This window comes from Leptonychotes weddellii, chromosome 6, assembly GCF_054177405.1.
Source record: "Leptonychotes weddellii isolate Sample4059 chromosome 6, ASM5417740v2, whole genome shotgun sequence".
Lineage (NCBI taxonomy): Eukaryota > Metazoa > Chordata > Mammalia > Carnivora > Phocidae > Leptonychotes > Leptonychotes weddellii.
The window spans coordinates 8302828-8329464 of record NC_138374.1 but is presented as its reverse complement, the minus strand read 5'-3'; the positions used below and the strand labels follow the sequence as shown (position 1 = coordinate 8329464).

Sequence of the window (26637 nt, the reverse complement as noted above, 5' to 3'; positions counted from 1 at the left end):
GTGTGTGTCGTGAGGAGATGGGGTGGAGAATGGAGTGAGGGGGAGGGGGTGAGGCGGACTCAGTGAAACCATCAGGGGCTTGTCCTCTGCTAGGGAAATAAGCCAGGAGAGGCACCCAGCATGCAGTTTTATTTTTAATCTGCTATTTCACTCCAGCAGCTTGGCTGGAGGGTGGAGGATGGGGTCCTGGCTGCATCACTCTTAACTTGTAGTGTGACCCTGGTGGAGTCACTTGTCCTTTCAGGCTCTCAGTTTTCTCATCTGTAAAATAAGAGTACTGGACAAAAAGTTTTCACCAATTTATTCCCTACCATGGGCCCCGCTTATTTTATCCACCCACTGGACTGCAGTGGGGAGACTCATTATTGGCTGGTCAACTTTGTTAATTACTTCCCTCACCCAGAGGCATCCGCCCTTTTGGGGTAATCACAGCTCGCCAGGCACTCAGCGCCCCCAGTCAGCGGAGCTATGCCCTCTCCAGTATCCAGGGCTGAGTGAATTCTGGGTCAAGGTCTCCCTTTCCACAGGGATGAGGTCCTGGCTTTAGGAAATACTTCCCTAACGTCTTTCTCGAACTCCCCCCTGCTGAACCTCCTGTTTCCCAACTCTTGGTCCCAGGCACCCTTCTGGACCCTGGACGCTAGCATGGCTCACATTTGGGAGGTGCTTTGGGCAAGGGTGGTTATAAATATTTGGAGTTTACTTTTTAAAACTATTTTTATTGGAAAAATATCGTGTGCACAAGGGAACCACCCAAATACAAAAAAATAGCGCAAAATCCCTAAGCCTTCCGTGCACCCTCCCACACCTACTCCACCCCAAGGTCGGCACTCCCAGCCCACCCGCCCTTGGGCGTCTCTGCCTGAGCAGGGCGTGTGTGAACCCGTCTCCGCCTGGGTCCTCAGCCGTAAGCTTTGTCCGTCCGCTCAGCTTTGGCGTGGAGGCCGCCGCCTGCGGGCCTGGCGCCACCAGGGCACGGAGATCCACCTCCGGAGTCGCCCCTGCCCCTCCAGGTGATGCCTTGACTTGTATCTGTCCCAACGGATGCACCGAAGGCTCTCAAGTGCAAGATCAAAGATGAACTCTTTTATTTAATAAGAACGTTTTCGGATAATCACACGTGGCGAAAAATTGAGGCGGTACAAAGCCCCTCTCTCACCCAGGACTCCCACCCCCCCCTCCCGCCCCCGCGCGTCACCGGGTCCTGGCGTCTCGCTCCGGAGCTATTCTGTGCGTGTACAAGCACGCACCCCCCCCCCCAAACAACAACTTTTTAAAGGAATCTGACACGAATGGTTATATTCTAATTACTTCTGCTCTTTGCCTTTGTCAGGTAACCGTGGGTCTGGGTGTTGGCTTTCCGCCAGTCCCGTGGGCGCCGCCTCTTTGTACGGCGGCACGGGGACCACAGTCACGGTCGCGCGTGCCGGACACGGGGGTCAACGCCAGAGAGGTGCCCGTCCCCCTCCTGTGGAGCGCGTGACGGGAGCCAGCGGTGCCACCGCCGCCCGGGGTCCGGGCAGCGGCCCCTCCCGCTGCCGGGGCGGGTCCCCCGCTGGGCAATTTGGGGAATTTTCTCGGGCCCGCACGAGCGGGGCCGCTGCAGGTTCCCCTTCGCAGAGTCTCTTAGCTTTTGGCTCGCAAGGGGCGTGCGAGAGCCCGCGAAGAGCGGAGAGCAGGGGCGCGTAGACCCGGAGACCGGGCCCCGCGAGGGGGCGGACCCGCGCGCCGCCCCGCCCGCGCCCCACCAGCCGCGCCGCGCCCGGACGCGCCCGCCCTGCCCCCGCCCTGCCCCCGCCCTGCCCCCGCCGCGGGCCGTCCCCGCTCCAGCCGCCCGCCCGCCATCCGGCCGGCCCCCCCCCGGCCGCCGTGCCCGTGCCCAAGGCGGCTCGTCACCGCCGCGAGGCCAATGGGCTGGGCCGCACGGCCGCGCGCACTCGCACCCGCTCCCCCTAGTCCCTCCCGCGCTCTCCCGGGCGCAGCTCTCCGGTCCTCGCCCAGCCCGCCGCCGCCGGAGCCGCCATGCAGCCCCCGCGCTCCTCGTGCCTCCCGCTGCTGCTGCTGCTCCTCGCGGCGCCCGCCCAGGCGCAGCCGTCCCGGCCCGGACGCTCGGCGCCCCCCGCCGCCGGCTGCCCGGAGCGCTGCGAGCCCGCGCGCTGCCTGCCGCCGCCGGGACACTGCGAAGGCGGCCGCGTCCGCGACGCGTGCGGCTGCTGCGAGGTGTGCGGCGCGCCCGAGGGGGCGGCGTGCGGCCTGCAGGAGGGCCCGTGCGGCGAGGGGCTGCAGTGCGTGGTGCCCTTCGGGGTGCCCGCCTCGGCCACGGTGCGGCGGCGCGCGCAGGCCGGCCTCTGCGTGTGCGCCAGCCCCGAGCCGGTGTGCGGCAGCGACGCCAACACCTACGCCAACCTGTGCCAGCTGCGCGCCGCCAGCCGCCGCTCCGAGAGGCTGCACCAGCCGCCGGTCATCGTCCTGCAGCGCGGCGCCTGCGGCCAAGGTACCCGCGCGCGCGCCCCGAGCTCCCGGGTCTCGCCCTCCCGGCCCCGACCGGTCCCCACGGGCCGGCCGGGCGAGCCGAGGGGCGGCGAAGCGTCGCGGGGCGTTCAGGGCTCCGGCTCGCTGGGAAAGGCGGGGAGCAGCATTCCGCGGGCCCCCTCGGAACCCAGCTCTGCGCCCAGCCCGGGGCCGGTTCCGCGCCCGGCGGGTGCCCCGCGCGCTCTGTCCCGCAGCCCCCGGCCGGGGTGACTGGGGCGTCCCGCCGGGTGGCTGGCTGCTGGGTGCCCCGCGGGGCGCCACAGCGCGCCAGGGAGCAGGGACAACCAGGACAGGAGGGTGCGCACAGAGTTGAGAGGGACTGGGAAAGGTGACTTGTGCCGGGGGCGTTGGGGCCGCAAGGACTCAATTCTGTCGCTCTGCCGTCCCTCTGCTTCTCCGCGTTCCCCGCTCCGGCCGCCCCGCGCCTTTAGAGTTAACCGAGCGGTCATTTTCTTACGGATCCTGTCCGCGAAAACTTTGCGGCGGAACTTTGTGTTGAAAGGAACGGGGTTGCCGGCCGGCTCCGCGGCTCCCGCGGTGATCCCGCCGGGCAGGCGCCGGGGGAGCAGCGCAGACCCCGCAGCGCCGTCGCCGCCGGCCTGCTGCCCGTGTTTTGAGCCAGTCCTACAAAAATGAAAGTGGTTTTTTTGGAATAAGCCGAACGCGACTTTGGATGGCGGAATCGGAGGCAGAGGGTGGGAGGCGGGTTAGAGACGGAGACGTGAACCCCTTCTCCTTCCTTTCTCATCTTTTCGGTATCAACAGGACCCCTCTTGGGGGCGGGGCGGGTGGAACGGCGGCGGGGATGGGGCGAAGGGTGGAGAAATTGTCTCTCTCGCGGGACCTTCCAGAGGGATGCTGCTGGTCTCCAGACAGGGACACCCTGTGGAAAAACAGTACGGAGTTCGGCTGCGGCCGATCCCGCGGTGTTGGGCCGGGCCAGCGGCGCTTGGCAGTGCTGGGGGCGGCCGCCTCCTGCCGGGGGCAGTGCATGGAGGGAGAGAGGGGGACCCAGCGCCAGGAGCTGGTCTAGATTTTCTCTGTCGGAATAGGGGCCAGCATGACCAACTAGGGCCTGGCACAGGGTGGCTCACACGGAGAGCAGGGTGCCAGAGCTGTGTAGGAGAAACTGGAGAATTCCAGCAACTCAGGAGCAGGGAGCCTGGCCTCTGCCCTTAGGGAAGAGCCTAGCTAGGGGGTGCAGGAGACTTATCTTGGAGAGAGATGATCCAGCGGGGACTGAGGTATGGGTGTGACCATGCACAGGTCTGGGTGTGCGCTCTGTGCCCCAGCCCTGGGGGCCAGGTGTGTTACCCGTGGGACTTCACTCGGCTTCACAGCCTCATGAGGAGGGGGCATCAGCCGTCATCCCCCTTTCACAGACGGGGGAACTGAGGTTCAGTTACGTGCCCAAGGCCACTCAGCTGGAGTTTGAGCCCAGACGGCCTGCCTCCCAGCCAGCCCCGTGCTCAACCCCAAGGCTGAGGAAGAGAGGTCAGGCAGGGTGAGGGAAGTTTCCGGAGGGCCGGGGACAGCCTGGGCAAAGCCCGAGACTTGCTCGGGAGCTGGCGGATAGATTGGTGCGGCTGGGGACATTTGGGGAGGGCAGCGAGAGTGACCCAGGCTGGTGGCGCAGAGTCCCTGGCCCAAAGAGGCCAGATGTGCTGTGTACTCTGAGGTACTCGGACCAGGGCAGCTTCAGGAAATCCCAGGGCAGGACTCAGCTAGCGGCCGAGGGCACAGCGAGCCAGGTGTGCGGGTAGGGCCCCCGCCACGGGCGGGGTGTGAGGTGATGACATTAAGAAAGCATATTGCGTATTTTTTGTCACAAACAGCTGTTACTGTGTGTCACCTCGCTGCTCCGGGTCCTGAGGAACTGGCACCGTCTGAGCACCTAGTTTATTGTGCACGAGGTGGAGTCACTTAGCGAGCTTCGGACCTGGCAGAGGCATTCATAGTCGCCGTGGGGACAGAAACAGGTCCTTGCCCATCGGCCATCGGGCCCACAGCAGGCTGCCAGAGAGCCAGCGAGGGGACAGCCACAGGAGGATGAGGGTGGCGGCCTCGAGAGGAGAGAGAGAGACAGAGGGCGCAAGTCTGTTCTCACCCTTTTCCTCTCTCTGCAAATATTTACTGAGGGCTGCAGGGGGTCAGACACTCTGTGTTTCTCTGTCTGCCTGGCACTCAGCCGGCACCTGATCGGTGTGTGGGTAGATGATGAATGAACGCATCAAGAAACCAGAGACATGGGGCCGTCTCTGGTTTGCCTTCATGGAAGGCTTTGCTTTTGCCCCCCCGCCCCCCATCTCGCACTCCACCCTTGACTTCCCAGAGGTACCTCTGAGGACCGGAGCCTGGGAGCCAAGACGTCGTTGGGTCGAAGCCCTGCCCATGAGCAGGTCACTTGACGTCATTGTTAAATGAGGTGAATTGGCTGCCTGCTCTGGCGGAGGGGATTGGCAGGGATGCTGTTTGCGCTGGGCTGGATGCCGGAGGCCTGAAGTTGGGGTGAGCCATGCAAGCATGTGGGGAAGAAGCTCCCGAGACAGGAGTGGGCTCCACGATTTCCAAGATCCTAGGGAGGGTTTGCCGGGAGCAGAGAGCGAGGGGAAGGGAGCAGGAAATGGCCGCAGACCAGAGGCCCTGGGCAGGTGAGCGGCTCTTTGCAGTCATGGAACTTTGGATGGCGGAATGTGTCACCATTTAAAAGAAAGCCCTTTGGGGGTGCCTGGGTGGCTCGGTCAGTTGAGCGTCTGACTTCCGCTCAGGTCATGATCTCAGGGTCCTGGGATCCAGCCCTACGCTGGGCCCCGCACTCAGCGGGGAGTCTGCTTCTCCCTCTCCCTCTGCCCCTCCCCACCGCTCAGGTGCTCTCTCTTCTCAAATAAATAAATAAAATCTTAAAAAAAAAAAAAAAAGAGAGAAAGCACTTTTATCTGTACACTGTTTAATGAAGACTTCAGACAACGTCTCCTAAAAAACAGTTCTGGAAATGAAGGCAAATCCTCTATTTCAGAAATCATTGCTGCTGTCAGGGTTTGGATGGGAAAGGGTCCAGTTATACTAGAGAACAAAGATCTCTCCTCTTCCACCATTAGCGGTTTGGATTAGTTTAAAGCAAAAACTCTCTACGGTCAGGAAATTATAACAAAGAAAGGAATTGCAGTTAATATAACAGTATAATAATAAAGGCCAACATATGTTTAGTGCTTATTCTGTGCCAGGCACATGTTAACTCATTTGACCCTCCTAGAACCATGTGAGGGGTGTTCTGGAATCTCCCACAGCTGGAAGACACAGTCACAGAGAAATTCCTTGTCCAGGACTTGAACCCATGCCTCTGGTCCAGGGCCCATTCATAATCACCACGCTGTGCTGTTGACAGAGAAACTAAGATTATACGCCAACTTCAGCTAAGCCGCAGCTAATAGCTGGAATAAACAGTGCTCCAGATGGCCGTGGCCTTGAGATGAAATGTAGGACACCTCCCAGCTCTCAGTCCGTGGGCACGGGAGGTGGAGGACGTGGTTGCCATCAGGGCAGCTCTTGCAGCAGAAAAGCAAAAGGAGCAGAAGGGGCTGGAGTAAAAATGTTTCCGAACCAGAGCCCCAGGCCCCAAACGGCTCTTGGGGAGAGAAAGGCCCCTCTGGATTCCCAGATGTTGCAAAAGACGGGTCAGGATGTGTAGCGCTGCAGACCTCTGCCAGAAAATGGACAAGAAGCCAGGAAAGAGGCTGAAAAAGACTTCCCAAAGCAGCAGGCTCCTCCATTTCTGCTCCTAGTACCCCCGACAGGACAGCCCACCCCACCCCACCCGAAACACAGCCCAGACAAGCCTGGAGCTCTCCCCATCCTGGTCCTGGTACCCCTGCCCCGCAGGCCTGAGCAGGGAGGGCCTCTGGTGTGCATTCCTGGTGAAGGACCAGTGGCTTAGAAGAAAAACTGTCTTTGCCACAGTTTATGAGGCTTTGCGCTCTCTGGTTGGCTATTTGCTTTTATTCTCTGTCAGTTTTGCTCAAGAGTTAAAATATTAAGGTTTCATAAAATTAGTAAGTTAAGAGTATCGAAAGCCAAGCATTTGAGTAACTTCATTCCATCCAGAAGAGCTGTAAATAGGTTGCATTAGAGCTTAAAATAACTGCATTCAGTAAGCGATTATGGTGGGGACCATGAGCTAACTGTGGTCAGACGTCCGACAGCCTCCGGACTGCAAGGCTGGGTTCTCAGTCCATTTGGGGTTGTGTGATCCTGGATACCATTTCATGCCTTGGATTGAGAAATCAGACTTTCCATGAGCTTATATTTCAAGTGAATAAATAGCTCTGGTGAGGCTTAGTTTGAAGAAGAAATCAAGTTTGGCTAGTGGTTGAGGGTTCCTTAGAAGGCCAGCTGGAGTGGAGGGACCAGCAGGCTGGTGACCAAGTGACCGGCCCCCAACCTCTCAGAGCCTCAGCAATGAGGGGATTGGGCCAGATGATCTCTGAGGTCCCTTCCTGCTGGAATGGTCCGTGATTCTTGTAAGAAAACTAGTCTGAAAAATTGTGGTCACTGCATCCCCATTTTATTTTATTTTATTTTTTTTAAGATTTTATTTATTTGAGAGAGAGAGAATGAGAGACAGAGAGCACGAGAGGGAAGAGGGCAGAGGGAGAAGCAGACCCCCTGCTGAGCAGGGAGCCCAATGCGGGACTCGATCCAGGGACTCCAGGATCATGACCTGAGCCGAAGGCAGTCGCCCAACCAACTGAGCCACCCAGGCGCCCTGCATCCCCATTTTAAAGGCTGGGCTGAGTTATTTCTTTTCTTAGGTTATTGATGGATAAAGCCCGGGTTGACATTGGCCCATCTTGGGCCTGGTTCCTGAGTACTTCAGCTTTTGCTGGCTGTGGAAAATCCCTGGGTGACCCCTGTGGTGACATGCCCACACCCCAAGACAGGAGCTCCAGCGGACCTGGTACCTCTTGCTGCTTTGCAGGGGCTCTGAGGCTGGGCTGCATGGGTCCCTGGAGTGAGATCCCTCCTGAGTCATTTCATCTTTCCTTCCCACCATCTCTGCCATAAAAGAGAGAGAGAGAGAGAGAGAGAGAGAGAAAGAAAGAAAGAAAGAAAGAAAGAAAGAAAGAAAGAAAGAAAAGAAAGAAAGAAAGAAAGAGAAAGAAAGAGGAAGGAAGGAAAGAAGGAAGAAAGAGAGAGAAAGGAAGGAAGGAAAGAAGGAAGAAAAGAAAAAGGAAGGAGGGAAGGAAGGTAGGAAGAAAGAAAGGGAGGGAAGGAGGGAGGGAAGAAGAAAAGAAAGAAAAAGAAAATAAGTATTAGCAGAGACACTGTGGAGTGTAGCTATTCCAGATGCTTTTGGCAGGGCTCCCGGAAGTGGTAGGGAAGGTGGTGTGATCCATGCTGCTGGGTGACGTGTGTCTGGAGCCACTGACGAACCCGCCAGTACAACATGGCCCAGGACAGAGATGAGTGGCAGTGAAGAGGCATGTCCCTCGCTGCGGTCAGGGCCCAGAGTTTAGCTCTTGGAATTAGTGACATGAGTTCTAAGTTTATTCAGAGCATTTATGGAATGCCTACTGTGTACTCAGAAGGCCCGGATGTAGGGAGTCAAAGGGAGTAAGGCCAGGCAGCCCATGGTCTTCAGGAGCTCGTAGTAGGTCACATAATACCTGGCTGAAGGAGTTAGATCACCACTTTCTAAATGTGGCACTTCTTGGGTGTGACTTAATCTCCATAAGCCTCCATTTCCCCATTTCGCTAGTGAAATCATAATAAAAACACGGGGCCTTGCCTGCATGTGTCCTGGGGTTGCTGGAGGGTGGGAACACCTACTTACGTGAAGCGCTTGGAGTGTAGGGATGCATTACTAGAACCCAGTCAGTATTAGTCATCATCACAGTAACTGCCGTCAGCACTGAGGCATCTAACAAGGAGTCAGCTTGGTGGGGGAAATGCTATAATGATCATGTCTTCCTGGGGATAAGGCGGGTCGGTGGGTTAGAGAAGGCTTTGCAGAGAAGGAAGGTTAGGTAAGGGACATGCGTCCTGCGGGCTGACTTGGAAATTGCCAATAAATATGTTTAGAGAGTTTTTCCAGGCAGAGGGACTCAGACACCACCTTGCTCGTCACCCTCTGAACCCCCTGGTCCTTGCTTAGATATCGCTGGACCAAAGTGTGTGACTTCTCTAGAACAAAGAGCTGGAACACCTGGGATTCAGCAGATGCCACCTTGTTAACCCTCCCTGGCGTTTGTGACGCTCCAGAGATAGCAGTGGTTAACCCTGAAGCCCCGAGACCTTCTTCAAGAATCCTTGGTTTGCTTTCCATGTTTTAGGAACTCCTCCCATGGAAATAATTGTCACATCTTAAGGGGGGAAAAGGTTTGGGAGCCTGCGGGTACACCCTATGATTTGAGATTCCCGGGACAAATTGTCAAGTAAGCACATTTCAGAAACAGTCCTCCACAGCACCATGTGACAGCAGCTGGTCCCTCACCAGGGGCTGAGCCTGTCCCCTTGGGCGCATGATGGTTTTGGAGGGCATGTTGTTGTGGCTGGAATTTTTGATAATTTCAAACTTGAATATATCCTGTCTAAATGAGTCAGAGCCTTGTGCAAGATTTTCAAGCCTCAGGAAACCTCTTTTTCTTGAGTTGTGCAATCAGATCTTGAGAAGAAGACACTAGGCCTGCGTGTGTGTGTGTGTGTGTGTGTGTGTGTGTGTGTGTGATGAGCTGTTTTGTTTTTTTCCCTCAGGGTCTGGCAAGATTTGCAGTAGAGTTCCCTTCCACACAGTTTCGGGTGAGATTTCCCCGGCTCATCTAGCATTTGAGTCATCTCGCTCCCCGTGGCTAGGAGAACCCCGTCTTTGGTGCCACTATTCCAAGTGGCAGTCACCGCTTGGTGGGGATGGATGGACACAGGGAGTTCTGCCTGGCAGGGATGCCTAGGCAGGTGGCCGCCAAATGGACGTAGAGAAGACTGAGCATCTAGCGGGCACATCTGCTTTTCTCTGGCAGAGTGAGCTAGCCGGGGGCCTCTGTGCGGGGGTGGGGGGGGCAGTATTCTCCAGGACGGCCAGGTGGTGGGCATAATAATGGGACAGTGTGGGCATAATAATGACCCAAAGAGCTACGGCCACTGGGTGCTCTCTGGGAGGGGCCGCTGTGCTGCCTGAGTTAGGGGCCTGCCCAGGTGACCGCCCACAGTTGGGGCGCTTGCTGGACGCACCCAGGGAGGGGGTGGTACTGTCCTTGCTCCCTGGCTGACTGGCAATCCACTCCCAAGCAGTGGATTGTAATCGTCCAAGGCTAGCCGGTAGGGGTGAGGCAGAGCTGGGATTGGGACCCAGGTCTGCTGTACTCCCAAATCACGGCTTGAGACTTCTCTGTCCCAACTGTCATTTAGAAGCGTGTTACTTAATCTCCAAATATCTGGGGGGGTTTCCAGCTATCTTTCTGTTACTGATTTCTAGTTCAGTTCCACTGTGGCCTGAGAACATACTTTGTATGATTTGTGTTCTTTTAAGTTTGTTAGGGTGTGTGTTCTGGTCTGGAATGTGGTCTGCCTTGGTGAGTGTTCCATGTGAGCAGCCGAATATTCTGCTGTTGTTGGGTGGAGTGTTCTATAAATGCCAGTTAGGTCTGGCAGATTGATAATGTTGCTCAGGTCAACTCTGGCCTCACTGATTTTCTGCCTCCTCGGTCTGTCAGTTCCCGAAAGAGGGGTGTTGAAGTCTCCTGAGTCTGTTCTGAAATCCTGACCTGCTGTCTCCTCTGTGACCCGCTAGTGTCCTAGGAAACATGTGTTCTAGCCCCCCTTGGACCTTTTGGGTGAGTTACTAACTCCCTTCAGCCTCGGTTTCCCTATCTACCATAGGGGGATAAGGATGCTGCCTCAGAAACCTCGGAGGGACACTGTGAGGGTCAGGCTGGAAAGGCACTTGTCACCTGGGAGTCCTGGAACACCGCAGCTGCAAGGAGTTAGGACCTCTTATTGGCAATTCTAGACTCTTCGGGACTCCTGTTAGAACCAGCACCAAGCAATGGAGCCAGAAGGATGGAAAAAGTCATATGCTTCCTGAGTGTCAAGACACAGGTCTCAGGGCACCTGGGTAGCTCAGTCTGTTAAGCGTCTGCCTTCGGCTCAGGTCATTATCTCAGTACCTGGGATCGAGCCCCACATCAGGGCTCTCTGCTCAATAGGGAGTCTACTTCTCTCTCTCTCTCTGCCCTGGCTCATGCATGCGTGCTCTCTCTCTCTCTCTCCCCACCCAATCTCAGTCTCTCAAATAAATAAATAATTAAAAAAAAAAAAGACACGGGTCTCCTCAGGGCATGTTCCCTTGTCCCACTGAGACAGCATAGCTCTTGGCCAAGGTCACTGAATTGTTTGCAAGCACCGATCCTCTGTTTCATCCTCTGTTTCAGGGAAGCCAAAGGCAGAGTCCTCTACCATCAGCTCCAAGGGACGAACATTTTGGTTCAAAACACCTGCACCCCAATTATTATGTAGAGCACACTGCCATCTCTTGTGCCTACAGGGAACCTGTGGCCTGCATTCTGAGATCCTCAGGCTGAGTTTCTGTCGAACATGTGCTGGTCAAGGAATGGCCTGAGTTGAGGTTCCTTAGGTCCCAGCCTGAAATTTCTTCACCAGTTTGACATTTTTGGCTCTGAAAAATATAGCCCAGTATGGTTCAGCCCTCATTGGAAAAACCCAGTAGGAGAAATCTGATAACAGAAAGTACAGGAGGAAGGGCAAGAATTTGAGACCATCTAGAAAGGACCCACGTACGCTGATTCCTTCCTGCATGTGGGGTTGTGTAGTACTCTCATACACAGCCTGTTCCCTTGGGATATCCATCACTGGCCAGCAGATAATCCTTCATCCTCTGAAAAATATCACTGCGTTTCCACAACCTGCCTCTGACTACGGCAACTCCCCATTTGCTTGTTTTCTGGGGTCCTGTGGACAAGGACAACTCCTTCCCTGCAGAGACACTGGTGGTTGTCCATACTCACTAACAGACTTGTAGAGAGGACCCAATCCCAGAAGCTGAAACCTGAGTTTGGAAGGTCCTTGCAGGTCCTGTTGCCCAACCCTTCACTTTATAGATGGGGAAACCCAAAGGGAGCATGCCTCTCATAAGCTGCCCCACTCATCAGTGGGGGGCCAATGTAGACTCTGTGCGGAGGCCCAAGGAACAGCCCTTGAGGCCTTCCCACCTCAGCCCACCTTCCTGCTGGAGCAGGTGGGTGTTTGGGAGGGGACAGGGTCCATCCAGATGATTTTTCTATGAGTCTGAGAAACGGTGGGTACTTTTGCTTAGTCTCCCAAAATGATGCTAAAGAAAACACCCCCTGCCCCAAACAGTCTCCTTTGGTTGGAAGATGACCCAAAAGCTATCCATGTAATGACTGATTTCTCCTCTCGAGAGTTCTAAGCATATATTATTAATGCCCTTTAACCGTAATTACAGTGCCCTTGCTGAAGGGAAAAAACAAAACAAAACAGTACAAATATCATGGTGGACATGCCAGATAAATCAGGGCTGAGATGCTTCCGTGCCTTTTAAGCTGTGGTTAGATTTTCTTTGAGATGACTATACCAAGCTTCCCTTCTCTTGGCATAAAGGCTCTTTTTAATTTCTTTTACCATACTGTGTAGACATCATGGAAAACGCATGCATACTTTTGATGACATATTTTACTGTATCAGTTTTTTAAAGTTATAAATATAGTTTAATTACATGAGAAATAAAGAAAAACAGAAAAAGAGCCACCGCAGCTTCATCGTCTCTGTCTTAAGCATCACCAGCATCTAGTTGACCAGTCCCCTCTTTGTGTCCATTTGAGCTGTGGTTGCTGTTGGGAGTGATACTAAGACGAACGTTTTCATGCTCATCGTTATTTCTGTATCTGGGGTTATGCCCTTGATATTGGTAGATACTAAGAAGTACGACGACTGGATGAAATGATAGGGATTTTTTATGCCCCTTGGTGTATGTTGCCAAGTTGTTTTCCAAGAGGATTATACCCATATTTGTTGCCATCAGCTATCTATGATTATCAGCCTCTTGAGTCACTGACAGGGGAGGCGAGCAAAAAGAAATTCCCCCAAAAGCAATCCTTCAAGATAAATAGAATAGGAAGGTACCACACAAGTCATCCTGCTCAGTGAGTTAATTACCTGGTTGACCTTTAAGTTCTTTTTATTCTCAGGTGGATGCTTTTTTTTTTTAGATTTTATTTATTTGAGAGAGAGAAAAGAGAGAACGAGCTGTGGAGAGGGGCAGAGAGAGAGGGAGAGAGAAGCAAACTCCCTAGTGTTTTCACTGAGGAGCCAGGACCGGCCAGGGGATGCGAAGGTCCGAGGTCACAAGCCAGGACTCTGACCGCGAACATGAGTCTCTGGCCACGCAGCCCAGGCCTCTTCACACTGGGCCTCCCGGATACCAAGGCTGCCCAGGATGCAGGAGGAGACCAGGATGTTTTTGTTTGTTTTGAAAAGTGAAGAATATGTTTATTCAAATGTTTCGTACACACAAACAGAAATATAACATGAACCACGTAGGTAAAATCCAACTTTGTAGTAGCCACGTTAAAAGAGTAAAAAGGAACAAGTGACATTTTTTTCTTTTTTTATTGCAGGTCTATTGAGACGTAATTCACATACCATAAAATTCACCATCTTAAAGTGTACGGTTCCTAGTTTCCCTGTATTCATAGAAGGGTGCGACTATCACCATGATCTAACTCTAGAACATTTTCATCACTCCCCAAGGAAACCCAGTACCCGTTAACACGTACCCCATACTTCCCCTCTGCCCAGCCCTGGGCAACCACTAATCTGCTTTCTGTCCCTATGGATTTGCCTGTTCTGGACATTTCATATTAATGGAACCACACAACGTGTGGTTTTTGGTGGCTGGTTTGTTTCACTTAGCGTCACGTTTTCAAGGTTCATTCATGTTGTAGCATTCCTGAGCATTCCATTTTATGACCGCATCATATTCTGTTGTGTGGATATAGGAAGGCCAGACTTTTTATTTTGTCTGCTCTTCCTGACGGGGGATCCTAATCCCAGCCAGGAAGGTCACTTTGAAAGTCTAAACTGGTGGGGCGGCCCTGGCTTATTCTATCAGAAGAAACCCGAGCACAGGACACAGGAAGCCAGCATTGAAAACAGGAATATTCTATATGGATGAGAATTATACGCTGAAAGGAAAAGATCAGGAAATGCACTTTTCAAGTTTATTAGATCATATACCTTTTTTGGGAGCTGGAAAGGATGTTGGAAATTGTGTCGCCTAGCCCCTCATCATCTTACTGATGAGGTAACTGAGGCCCAGAGAGAGGAAGTGGCTTGTCTGGGGTCTCAGGGCCCACTTTTTACTTCTTACTCGAGCCAAAGATTCCTTCTGGCTTCTGTCAGTTTGACAGGTTACCCTCATTCTCCTCCTCGGATCTGGAGGATCGTGCTCATCACGAATGGGTATGGGGCACTTCTCAGGAGGAACTGTCCCCTTCCTGGACGGAGGGCCTTGGTTCTCTGGTCACACCCCTCCCTGTACCTTCCTGTTCCCCACCCCAAATCCAGATCCACCCCCCAACCAGGGGGCTGTGGGAGGGGGCCCAGGACAGCTGAGGAGGGTGTCTCCCAGGCCCCTTGAGCAACTCAACCATCTCCTCTCAGCCTGCTGCTTGCGGAGCCTGAACCTTCCCGGCCACTCCAGACATAACAACTAGGAGCAGTCAGAGCAGGAAGAGAACCCAAATGAGAAATCTGGGAAGGTCAAGACCGGAGCCAGATGCTTATCAAGGGGAACGTTAATAGTGTTTTTGTGAACTGAGCAGTCAGCCATTTCCCTGATGGTAATAAAAGACACATCATGCGGGCATTCAGGAAACTTCGGGAAAAAGAAGAATTGTGGGGGGAGTTGATTGGAAACTTTTTTTCTTAATACATACAGTAGGTCAGGAAAGACTGTCAAATGCAACAATGCTGACCAAACCCAAGCATTCACCATGGTGTGCAGGGAAGGACCTTTTTTTTGGGGGGGGGGCGGGTTGGGCAATGAGACTACAAAGTGATTAGCAATGACAGGCACCATTAAACATAGACACATTGTTCTGGAAAAGGCACCTTATACCAGCAACGTTGAAGCTGAGCCACGCTTGTGACTGACAGAATTTGTAGGGGTTTGCAGCCAACTGGCCAGGTGCTCCCAAAAGCCTGTTGGGGGTCGGGAGAGACCGTCTCAGACTTGCTTGGGTCAGAGTCAGGGTTTGCGCTCCTTCACTTCACTTGCCCTGGTCTTTTCCAGCACCATCTGCTGCAGCTGTGGGCCAGCTTCTACAGACGGCTCCGGGCTCAGGGCACCATGGACATGGGGGACGGATTGGCAGCCTGAGGTCTGGCGTCAGGCGAGCTTTTCCCACTCTCAGCCGTCTGGGAGACTGCTCCGGAAAGAGAGGGGCTGCCAGCGCTTGGAAGTGCCAGTGTGGGCTGGAAACCGAGGCCAGGCTCCCGGGCTCCGCCTCCTCTTCCTCCTTTATTCACGATGAGGCGAGAAATAGGTCACCCGGAGCCCTCCTGCATTTTATTTCTTTATTTCTGTACAGAAGACAGAGAGTATGGGAGTCCCTCGTTCGATTTTGAACCTTAAAAAAAAGTAACAGTTGCTACTTGTCAATTCAGTTTATTTTAACAAGAAGAGGTCCAAGAGCCTTTGGCCTTGGGAAGTCTGACTCCCAAACTGTTTCTTCTGTTTCGTTCTTCCTTCGATTTGCAGCCGGGTGTTCCTGATGATGCACAGGGTTTTCAGGTTTATTTTAGACCTCAGCTTGCGGCCTTCGCCACAGCCAAGTGATGCCCCTCTCTCCCTCCTGTGCCTTTTCCCTGCAAGGTTCAGAGACACCTCATTGCATGGGGGGCCCCGGGCGCCCTGGAATTTGCAGCCACAGCACTGATTAGAATGGGGGTCTGGGTTCCTGGAATGTGCAAAGTCTCGCTTCTGTTTCTGCTGCCTCCACGCCCCAGACCAGCGCGGGGCCAGCCTCTGGGTTGGAGCCGTGGCTGACAAGGGTCCTTAGAAAGGAATCGAGTGGGACAGACAGAATGCAGTCACTCAAACTGAAAACATGGAGAAAATGAGTCTTGCGGGGCATCTTTGCAGCTTTCACTGGGTTCCGCTTTTCCCCGCCCCCCACAGGCAACCACTCTTGCAAACGGGAGGCCCCATCCCCTTTGCACTTCATGACTCATTACCCATTAGGAACCTGTTTAGGGCGCCTGGGTGGCTCAGATGGTTAAGCGTCTGCCTTTGGCTCAGGTCATGATCTCAGGGTCCTGGGATCGAGTCCCGCATCGGGCTCCCTGCTCCTTGGGAGCCTGCTTCTCCCTCTGCCTCTCTCTGTCTCTAATGAATAAATAAATAAAATCTTTAAAAAAAAAAAAAGGAACCTGTTTAAATTGATTTCTCTGCTGACCCTCAGGGAGAAAGTCGTGAAAGTCCACTGTAAGAGGAGGAAGCGTCTGTTTCTCCGCTGCCGTCTAGTTCCTGTTATGCAGCCTGCCTGCCTCTCTTTCTCCCCCCTTGGCTGGTCCTCCCTCAGCACCCCCCCCCGCCCCCGTCCCTCTCACGGTCATTCTCGAATTCATCATGCAGCCTCACAAAGAGAGCTTTTCTTAGTGAAAAATCATCCCCCTTGCCCTCCCTGAATGTGGACCGGCACCCCTCCCAGCTGCATGGTGTCAGGTTAGTTAACCGCCTGCTTCCTGGTCGCGTCTCCACGTGCCTACAGAAGTGGGACAGGTGTCCCGCTCCCCCTTCAGGGACCTGTGCCAGGCAGAGTTATGGAGCCCAGTTCCAATTCTGACATCAAAAGACCTGATGTGACAAGCGGCGTGGCGGGGCCCGCCATTGAGCGAAAGCGTGGTATTCTTGCCATCCTAGCGACGGGCCATGGCAGGTGCTCCCTATCGGTTGGCCTTGGTCTGCAGCCCTCCCATTCTCTGCTTTGTTTTGTCTCTCTGCTGTTGCACCCCCCACCCCCAGCCCATCAGAAGTGTGGGGACCTTGGGCTCAGGGCAGTGCCGTGCTGGGGAGGTAGGAGGAGCATCGGGGGGCCAAGCTTTGGATTCAGCTCTGACTGCGTTTGCCACCCGCCCCCCCCCCGGCTCCATTGGCTTCTCCATGAGGGTGCCAGACTGAGCAAAACAGAGCGGGTAGGAGGGCGGGTGATGTGCCTCCTGGAGGTCCCCTCTGGATTTGGGCCCAGATTTATTTACCTACCAAGTAGCCTGTTGGTAGTTATTTTTAATCTGGCCATGCTAGGGACAGGGAAATGTTCAGATGTGCCCCTCGGGCCATCGAAAGATGAAAAAGAGGACGGTCTCCAGCACGCACCCCCATGGCAATACATTCTGGGGTGTCAGCGGATTGTTGGCCTGAACTAAGGCTGGTACTTGGAGGTTGGAGCTCCAGAGGCAGGACCTCGTGGAGGCGGGGCTCATGCTTGGGGTGCAGGGGCCGCGGGCTGGTGGCTGATGACAGCTGAGGAGTATGTCCCAGACCCGTTAATCAACTGAGCCCTTCCGAAGGACTAAATATTTCATGACACCCCACTCGGGGCCTGCTGTGGTTTTTCTTGATTTACAATTCCTGAGCCAGTGGGAGCCTGGCTGGTTGTGCCTTTGCCTTTGAAGGGACTCGTGCCCAGGCCCGTGTGACAGAAGGAAAAGAAGGGCTGGAATGGGAGCACACGGGGGCCGGGGCAAGCGGAGGAGGGCGAACTGTCCCCGAGCGTCCTCCCGCGGTCCCTTGGCCAGCAGGCCCTGGCCGACTCTGGCCTTTTTGGCTGAGTTTCTTTCTTGGTATTTCTCGTCCTTCTCCCTGCATCCTGCCAATGGTTGGAACCGGGCTGGGCTATGATTTGTAGGCTTGCAAGGACCAATACCTTTAGGGGCACTTACAGTTGCAGCAATTAGGTGAAACATCACAAGCGAGGTCTTCCCTTTCTCCTCGAGAGCCGGGAGAGGGAGGGGGAAAGTGGAAGCCACCCAGTCAAGCCTCCTTATTTTAAAGTTCAGGAACCTTCAGCCCAAGGGGCTTGCCTGAGGTCTCATGCCTCCCCGATGTATGAGTGGTGCCTGCACCTTGGGCCATGGAAGGGGGGGTGCCTCCCGGCATGTGGGGTGCCCATCAGCCCCTGAAGACTGCCTGTGAATCTGGCTCGGCCAGATTCAGCATCTCAGTCAGCTCCTGAGCAACAGGTGCTGCTTCTCAGTACTTGGCCTGCACGTGGGGTTTTAAATCAAACGAAATTGAAATGCAGGCATGTAGCCTGTGCAGTCCATGCTCAGAAGGACCTCATACCTGGGTTAATGCTCTGCTGGCCCCCTCTTGGACTTCGTAATACTTTTGGAACAAGGAGCCCCTGCATTTTTGTTTTGCACGGGGCCCTACAAATCATCTCTCCCATCCTGAATATGGGACAGTGCATTAAAATGCCAGTGATTTGATCAATCTGCTCTTGCAACTGGTTTGAATTTTGGGAACATGCTGTTCCCTGTGAATAAAGGGGGATTCATTTCTTTTCCCTCGAATACACTGTGTTCTGTTTTCCAAATTAGCTCTACTTCTCGATTCTGTTGAGAAATTGGAAGGCACGATTATTCTTGTTGGAAGCCAAGGTTGGACTGTGAATCCTGAGCTCTGGCCCTGAGTTCTCAGGCACGGAAGTGGAAAGCATTTTCCTACAACCATGGGGGCTGCAGGGGGCTGGAGGCTGAGTGAAGGACCTGGAAGGGAGGCTACGGCTGCAGGGCAGAGGGGCTAGCCTCCCACCTGCGCCACCTGCCAGCGCCAAGGACAAGAGTCACATGCCCCACCTCTCTGCCTTACTTCTCCGATCCTTCATTTTTCCATCTTTCTGTAGACTGGGCATAAGATCCACTTTATAGGCTTGCAGGAATACTTAGAGGTAATTTTTACTGAGTGCCTAGCATTAGGCTTGACACATAGTAGATGCTCAATAAATGAGTGCGGTTATGGTGTTATTATTTGGTTGCCAGTATCGCGGATTGGGTGGGGTTTCCCTAGCTGTCTGGGAGGAGAATAAGGATCCCAGGCAGGAAGACAGTGTGAGTGCAAGGAGGTCAGGTGGCGCGTGGTGTTTTGGGAGCCAGTGAGAAGTTTGCAGCAGTGGGGAGCATACGTCAGGAAGTCCTGGGATAGAGAGTTGGGGGGTCGTGCGCAGGAGACGGAGACCAGCATGGGGGTCCTGCGGTAAGTTCATGCACCCCAGGTGGTAGCTATCATTGCGGGGGAGACACCTGAAAATGGGCCATGTGCGCCTGAATTAGAAAGCAGAAATGGGCTTCTGAGAAGCCTTAGAAGTGTGGGAGGAGGCAGTTGGAGGCCTTGAAACGTACCTGGGCGGTGGCACACCTGGTGAGACGGGGGAGGTGATCATGGCCTTGAGCGCAGGCTTTGTGTGCCTCCTCTCCCTTAGGACTCGCAACCGCCTGGAGGAGGTGATGCTATCTTCACGCTGCAGAATGGGAGAGTGAGGCTCAGACAGGGCCACTGCCTGCGGTAACACAGCTGTGAAGCAGCAGAATCAGGATTTGAGGCCAAGTCTGGCTCTGGAGTCGTCCTGGCACTAGTGGGAGCCTTGGGACCTTTCCCAGCCTCGCTGACCCTGCTAGGAATCCACTGGGCTTAGAGCTCAGCATGGCATTCCGTCCATCCCTGATACTCCAAGCGTCAGATGGGGAGAGGGTGGGCGGGTCTGCCTGGAGAAGGCACAATGGAGCCGAGAACAGGGGCAGGGTGTCCAGGATCCATTGCTAGGATTCCTGGAGCCAGGTCTGAGGCAGCCCCCCTGCTGCAGCCCTGGGGCTCTCTTGGGACTGCCAGGGAGGGCCTGGAGGGCTCCCTGGGTCCTTCTAAAGCAGATGCCTTCCATGCTGGCCATGTGGTCTGGTGGGTGACTGAGAGTCCTGGCGGCCGAGGCAGCGCATCCTGTAGGTGTAGCTCAGAGGTCCCCCCGCCCCCACCCCTTACATCGCGAGCCAGTCATGAGCTCCACAGGGCCTGGGAGCTGGGAATGTGCGGGACTCAGGCCTGCTACTTGGGTAGGGTTGGCACTCCTGCCTCGCTGCTGGCAGGTCTGGGTTTTATGGGATCTGAAACTCGTACAAGTCAGAGGACCCTCTTTAAGAAAAAGAATTCAAAATTATAAATATAACATTATGCATGGACATGATCTTTATTTAGATTGAAAAAGCAAACCCCCACAAATTACAAGTTTTTTAAAATGAGAAAATACTACAGACTCCAAAAACCCAGAAAAATGTCATGAGGTTGTCATTAACTGCCAAATACACCTTCACCTTTAAAATACCTTCCCTCTCCTATATATTTTTTGGCTATAGACTCTTTACCTTGATCACCTTTTCATATGACAGTGAGTTTGTAATGTTCCCTATGGAGAGAATAGAATGACTTATTATTATTGTTGTTAATTTAGTCTTTCCGCTGTCATATTTCTCCACTACTGTATACTTCCAGGCTAGATCACCATACCCTATAAAACCTCTGGCTTGCTCTAGGGAGCGAGCAGGATGGAAGAGTAGGAGTGTCCCTGGAAACCATTTCTGTACTGCGATAGAAAGGCAGAAGTGACTTCAAAGCACATGAAAATTCAAGCAAAATGATTCTACAGTTTGACTTTTTAGCCACATCCCCAAATGCTACAGCCACTCTGACAGGACAGGAGATGTGTGGCCGAGGTAAGGAGACAAGTGGCCTCAATCACCTGCAGTTTAAATATTTTTATAAATATTTTTGTTGTTATTTATTAACTATTTTCCAAAAAGTGTCTGACAACTGAACGCTTTGCTAGGGCCCCTCGCGGGGCCAATGTTTACCTTCACCCTTCACTGTAAATCCACTTTTGCTCTGAATTATTGCAGCTGTGTTGGGATTCAGGATCCTCTGCTGGAGAGAGCCCGAGAGGCATCAGGCAGACGTGCCCAGATTTTCATGGTCTGTGACACCCTTCGTGTCTCAGTAATTTTTTCGTGGTACCCCCTGGGCCAAAACAAATACCTAATGGTTCTATTCATCAAGTAATTAGGTCCCAACAACTGAGTGAGTGTTTGTGCCTTTACAGTATAATAGTCACTTGAAAAGAAAATAAAGGAAAAATGGTATTTTAATTTTGTTATTCAGTAACCACACCTATTTATGAATGGGCTAGGTCTACTGCTGGGTGCCATATAGCTTCTTAAGCCTTGGAATCAAATTGGACACTGCCACCCCCATTTCCACGTTCAACATTGATTTTTGTACAGTACTTGCTTTTAATCACAGTGACCGCCAGAATCCAAAGTGACAAAGATACGAGATCATCCAAAGGATTATAGTGTAATCCGATTTTGAAACTGAGAACTAGCTCTCAAGATGTCCAGCAGATATCAAGTATCACTGTGTTTCTGCAGAAAACTTAAACTATCCTATGAGTTTGCTATGGCACTCTAGGGTGCCTTGGGGCAGAGTTTGAGAACTATGGCATTAGGACCATAAACACTTACTTCTCTCTTCCTCCTGACCCACATCTAATCTTTACCTGACATTTTTACCTTAAATATTAAAAAAAGCACACATTTTGATGTTGTTAAGGCACATACCTGATTTTGTGTTACATTTTTGCCTAGAAACACAAATAAAGTCTGTTGGTTCCTAGTTCCCACATTGTGATTTTCATTTTCGCTGCAAAAACACATTTTCTTCACTGTGATAATGTATGTCAAATACTTAACTTAGTGCCTGGCTCTTTTTGGCAAACACTTAATAATGGAAGTGTCTGTTATGCTAATTTTAATACTAATTAATGAAACTTAGCAACACTGTATGTATCTCTCTTTCCTCCTGTAAGGAAGTTATTGAAAGTAGTTAAGTATTATCTGTAAAACTCCAGGGACCATGGGCTCCAAGGAAGTAACATTTATGGAGTCATGTGCTTTCCTAGTAGTTTATAAAGAGGAGGCAGCAATCATTTATTATTTTTGGATGAAATCCTGGCAATTTTAAAACTCATTAAATTATAGGAAATGTTGGCTACTCTTAATGGGTCATTTGTTGTGTTAATAATCAGTAATGATAAATATTTATTAGATGAATGGAAAGGCCTATCCTGTAAAATGTTGTGACTCATCTTTCTACTAATCCTAATTATTCAGAATTTTTCAGTTTAAAATAAAATCACATAGTATAAATCATTCGATTTTCTCTTTTTGAGAATTATTTTGGATATCCCAGGTTTTTTGCTTTCCACATAAGCTTCAGAAATAGCTTATCAATTTCTACACAAGCACCTCCTGGGATTTCATTGGGAGTATGCTGAATCTGTAGGTCAATTTTGGGAAAATTGCTAGCTTGGCAATAGTGAGTCTTCTGATTCATGAGTATCGTGTATCTCTTGATGTACTTAGGTCTTTCAAAATTTATTTCAGCAAAAAGGAGAGAGGGAAACAAACCTTACACTTCACAATGGAGAACACACTGAGGGTTGATGGAGGGAGGTGCGTAGGGGATGGGCTAGGTGAGTGATGGATATTAAAGAGGGCACTTGTGATGAGCACAGGGTATTACATGTACGTGATGAATCACTGAATTCTACTCCAGACACCAAAATTGTACTGTATGTTAACAACCTAACATTTAAATAAAAAAATAATAAAATAAAATTTATTTCAGCAGTGTTTTGCAGTGTCTTACACATACTTTATTAAATATTTACCTACCTATTTAATATTTTTGATGCTATTATAATTGGTATTTTAAAAATTTCAGTTTCCAATGGTTTATTATTAATTCATAGAAATATGGTTTTGTGTGTATAGACCTGTTAGCCTGTGACGTTGACAAACTCACTTATTCCAGCAGTGTATTTACAGATTCCTAAGCAACTTTCATATGCGCTATTATGTCGTCTTCAAATACTAGTAGTTTTATGTTCTCCTTTCTAATCTTTATGCCTTTGTTTCTTCTTCTAGCTTAATTATTCCAACCAGGACATCATAAAATACTGAATAGAAGTGGTAAGAGTGGATGTCCTTGTCTTATTCTCATTTGTAGAGAGAAAGTATTCAATCTTTCACTATTAAGTATGATACTAGTTTTAGGTTTTTTATTGATTCCTTTTATCAGGTTGAGGAAGTTCTCTTTCTAGTTTGCTGAGTGTTTTTATTGTGAATGGGTGTTCAATTTTTTGTCACATCTTTTTGCATCTATGGGATAACCATTTGGGTTTTCTTAGTATTATATTCTAATGTTACATCTTATTTATTTATTTATTTTTAAAGATTTTATTTATTTATTTGACAGAGAGAAACACAGCGAGAGAGGGAACAGAAGCAGGGGGAGTTGGGGAGGGAGAAGCAGGCTTCCCGCTGAGCAGGGAGCCCAATGTGGGGCTCGATCCCAGGACCCCGGGATCATGACCTGAGCCAAAGACAGACGCTTAACGACCGAACCACCCAGGCACCCCTATTTATTTATTTTAAAGGTTATTTATTTGAGAGAGAGAGAGAGAGAGCAGGGGAAGGGGCAGAGGGAGAGAATACCCAAGCAGACTCCTGCTGAGCGCAAAGCCTGATGTGGGGTCGATTTCACAACCCATGAGATCAGGACCTGAGCCAAAACCAAGAGGGGACACCCAACTGACTGAGCCCCCCAGGAACCCCATGTTAAACCTCATTTATCCTTTCCTGGAATAAACCTCGCCTGGTCATGATATATTATTCTTTTTGCTAAATTGCTGAATTCTTTTTTTTTTTAATAAATTGCTGAATTATAAACATTTTAAGGACATTTGGCCTGTATTCATGTTGGATATTAGACTGTAGTTTTCTTGTAATGTCTTTTGTCTGGATTTTATGTTAGAGTAATGCCGGGTTCATAAAATAAGTTAGGCAGTGTTTTCCGTATTCTATTTTTGGGAAGAGTTTGTGAAGTATTAGTATTGTTTCTTTCTTAAATGTTTGGTAGAATTCACCCATGAAGTCATGAGCCTGAAACTTTCTTTGTGGGAAGGTTTTTAACTGCAAAGACAATTTCTTATTCAGGTTATCTATATCTTCTTGAATGAGCTTTGGTAAATGATGTCTTTTTATTTATTTTTTTAAAGATTTTTATTTATTTATTTGACAGACAGAGAGAGAGAGAGATCACAGGTAGGCAGACAGGGAGACAGAGGGAGAGGGAGAAGCAGGCTCCCCGCTGTGCAGGGAGCCGATGTGGGGCTCAATCCCAGGACGCCGGGATCATGACCTGAGCCGAAGGCAGACGCTTAACCAACTGAGCCACCCAGGTGCCCCAAATTATGTCTTTTAAAGAAATCTATCCATTCATCTAAGCTGTAGAATTTATGTGCACAAATTTGTCCAGAATATTTCCATATCATACTTTTAATGTCTGTAGGATCTATAGTGCCGCATCCTCTTTGATTCATGATACTGGTCATTTTGTCTTTTCTGTTTTTTTTTCATTAATCAGGAATGTAAAAAACACCTTACCTCCACGTTTCTGAATTCTGAATCACCAGCTTTCTGTAAATGGTGGGCTGTTACTGAACTCCAGTCAATTCCAGCTTTCTGTACAATAATGGAACGATTAGAACAGTTAGAAGGGCCAGGCCTTGACCCTGCATGAGGCTTCCCATTTTCATTACCTTCTGCCACATTGGTTTGGCCTAACTAAACAAGGCCCTCACTTTATAGAGGGAGTTATATTTGTCTTCTGGTGCAGGTTGGTTGCTCCTTGTGTACAGATGGGCTACAGTTCGGGTTAGATTATTCTGTTGACCCAGCTCCCTGTTTCCCTTCTGCAGTGGCTGTGGATTAGCCTCGTACAAGGGGGAGCATAGGTGAACATCAAAGCCAGAAAAATTGGCCTGCCACGCAGCTTCCCCTTGATCTCTGCCTCTGCATGATGGTCCTGTTAGGAGGAGTTTCCAGGGCCTACACAAATTTGCCAAGGTAGGGAGAGTAGTTCTCTCCCTGCTGTATCCACTGAGCTGTGTGGTGCTCACACATGTCCAGAGCTGCCTACTGAGCAGCACCTTTACCTATTCTCTTTTTATTTTTAACTTTAAACTGTATGCCAGGACTTGACCAAGCACTTCATATATAGTAACTCGTAAAATCTGCATCAAAACCACTTTGAGGTGGGTGTTGTTGTCATCATATTTCATGGACAAGGGGATAACTCTCGGAGGAGTGCGGTGGCCTAACTACGGTCACACAGCAGGTAAGTGTTGTGTGGAGTGTCACACTCTGATCTGAGACCACGCCTGTGCTCTTGGCCATTTTCCCCATACTGAGTGGCCTGGACGCCCCAACCCTCCATCCGTCTGCATCACGTACACACTGGGTCGTGGCAGAGACAGCCTGGGTCCACCTCTGGGGATTCTCCACCTCGGTTGACCCCTCTGGAAGGAAGACAGTTGGCTGGCACTTGAGATCAGAGCAAATGGAGCGAGCCAGGGTTTGTAAAGACCAGGAGGGCAGTGGAAGCCTCCTCTTGCTTGATGGGCAACCCTTTCACATGGAGCAGGACTCTGACACGGAGCCACGCTGTTCTTAGAGACCTGTTTATTTCTCGTTCTCAAATAGCATTTTGAGAAGCCAAACACTTCTTCTTTGGTTTGACATCTTGCCCATGTTTGAACAATTACTTGGTGTTCCTTATGTTCATTGTTTCTGCTCTATTTCGTCTTCCCGTTGATGCTGGTCCACTCAGTGATGGTAATGGAGGTCACTGGTTGCTTTTTCATCTGAGCTGCACAATTAAGGATTGTCAGTTGGGCTTTTCATTATGGTCTGTCCTTCCACTTCCCCTTTCTGTTTACTCATCTGCAGGGTTTGGAGAGTCCTGTGCCCAGTCTCAAATTCCACGAGCTCTTTATCTTGCTGCAGCTTGTTGGGGTGAGAGGGAGAGAAGGCGATTAGATCATAGAATGCTGGAGCTGGACTGGAGGGACTTTGCAGCTCAATATAGAGGCACCTCGCCCCATTTTACAGATGTGGAAGTGGAGGCCACCCAGCAGACAGGATGGGACCTGGGCCTTCTGGTGCCCAGGCCGGTGTCCTCCCTGCTCTCCATGTTGCTTTCCTGGGGGGCACAGTTCCTGGAGCATCTCTTGCTAGTTTGTGTGAGAAGGCAGGTGGTTCTCACATTAGCTGGAAAAACCCATGTTCATTTTTACTCCTGCTGCGGGCAAATTCTCCCATGCCTACTTTGGGAAGTCAGGGATAGGAAGTGAGTTAATGATCCTCAGTGGTACGGCTCTGGTGATTGCCCTGCTCGGGAAGGCCTCTGAAACCCCACGCTGCCCTGCGGGGGCTGCTGACCTTTGGGCGTTAAACCTCCCTTTGGTCTTTCCCAGGAAGCTGGTCTGAGGAGGCCCGGATGCATGTGTTTACAGCTGTCTCTGGGTGATGTTCGCCAGGTTCTGTGTGCCAGAAGGAATGTTTCTATCCCTTTCTTTATAGCTCCCTTCGGAGCACTTGGGGAGACAGACCAATTAACAGCAACTACCTAGAAACCTAGGAGGGTGGCAGATATGTCTGGGGCCAGGATTGAGAAGAAAAGTTGTAGCTCTGCCCAGATTTTCCTCTTATTTATATTCTCTATTAAGAAAGTTAAGTGTCCATGGAGAAGTCATTTATGGTCTGTGAGCCTCAGTTTCCCTAAATATAATACAAGCACAACATCTAATTTTCCTCATCCTTAGGGAGGGGGGAAATAAAAATAGGGTGCTGTATGAAAGGGCTTTGAAAGCAAAAATAATAAAATGATGCTAGTGTGAACTTGTTGAGTTAGTTTTCCTTGCCTAATAGGTGCAGATCTTTTTCTGACCTTAGAAAATCCTACTTTGCAAAAAGAGAGGCATTCCAACCCTGAAGTAAAGCAGTTCAGAGCCCGGTAGCCAGGGCTGAGAGGGACCCTTTGCTTGTCGATGGTCTCTCACTTCCCAGAGGGAAAGCTTGGGAGAGGCAGACTCGTCCCCTAGATGTCCTGGGGTCCAGTGGTAT

The 26637-nt window shown here is 51.2% G+C and overlaps 1 protein-coding gene across 1 annotated transcript in view; it reads left to right on the top strand.

Moving 5' to 3' along the window:
• The first annotated feature begins 2007 nt into the window (after positions 1–2007).
• The window catches only part of HTRA1 (HtrA serine peptidase 1), a 51721-nt gene continuing 27091 nt past the window's right edge, over positions 2008–26637 (top strand). Inside the window, exon 1 of the mRNA XM_081823341.1 lies at positions 2008–2494. Within this exon, the coding sequence (XP_081679467.1) occupies positions 2023–2494 (472 nt within the window). The 5' untranslated portion in view covers positions 2008–2022. The remainder of the gene's footprint in view (positions 2495–26637) is intronic.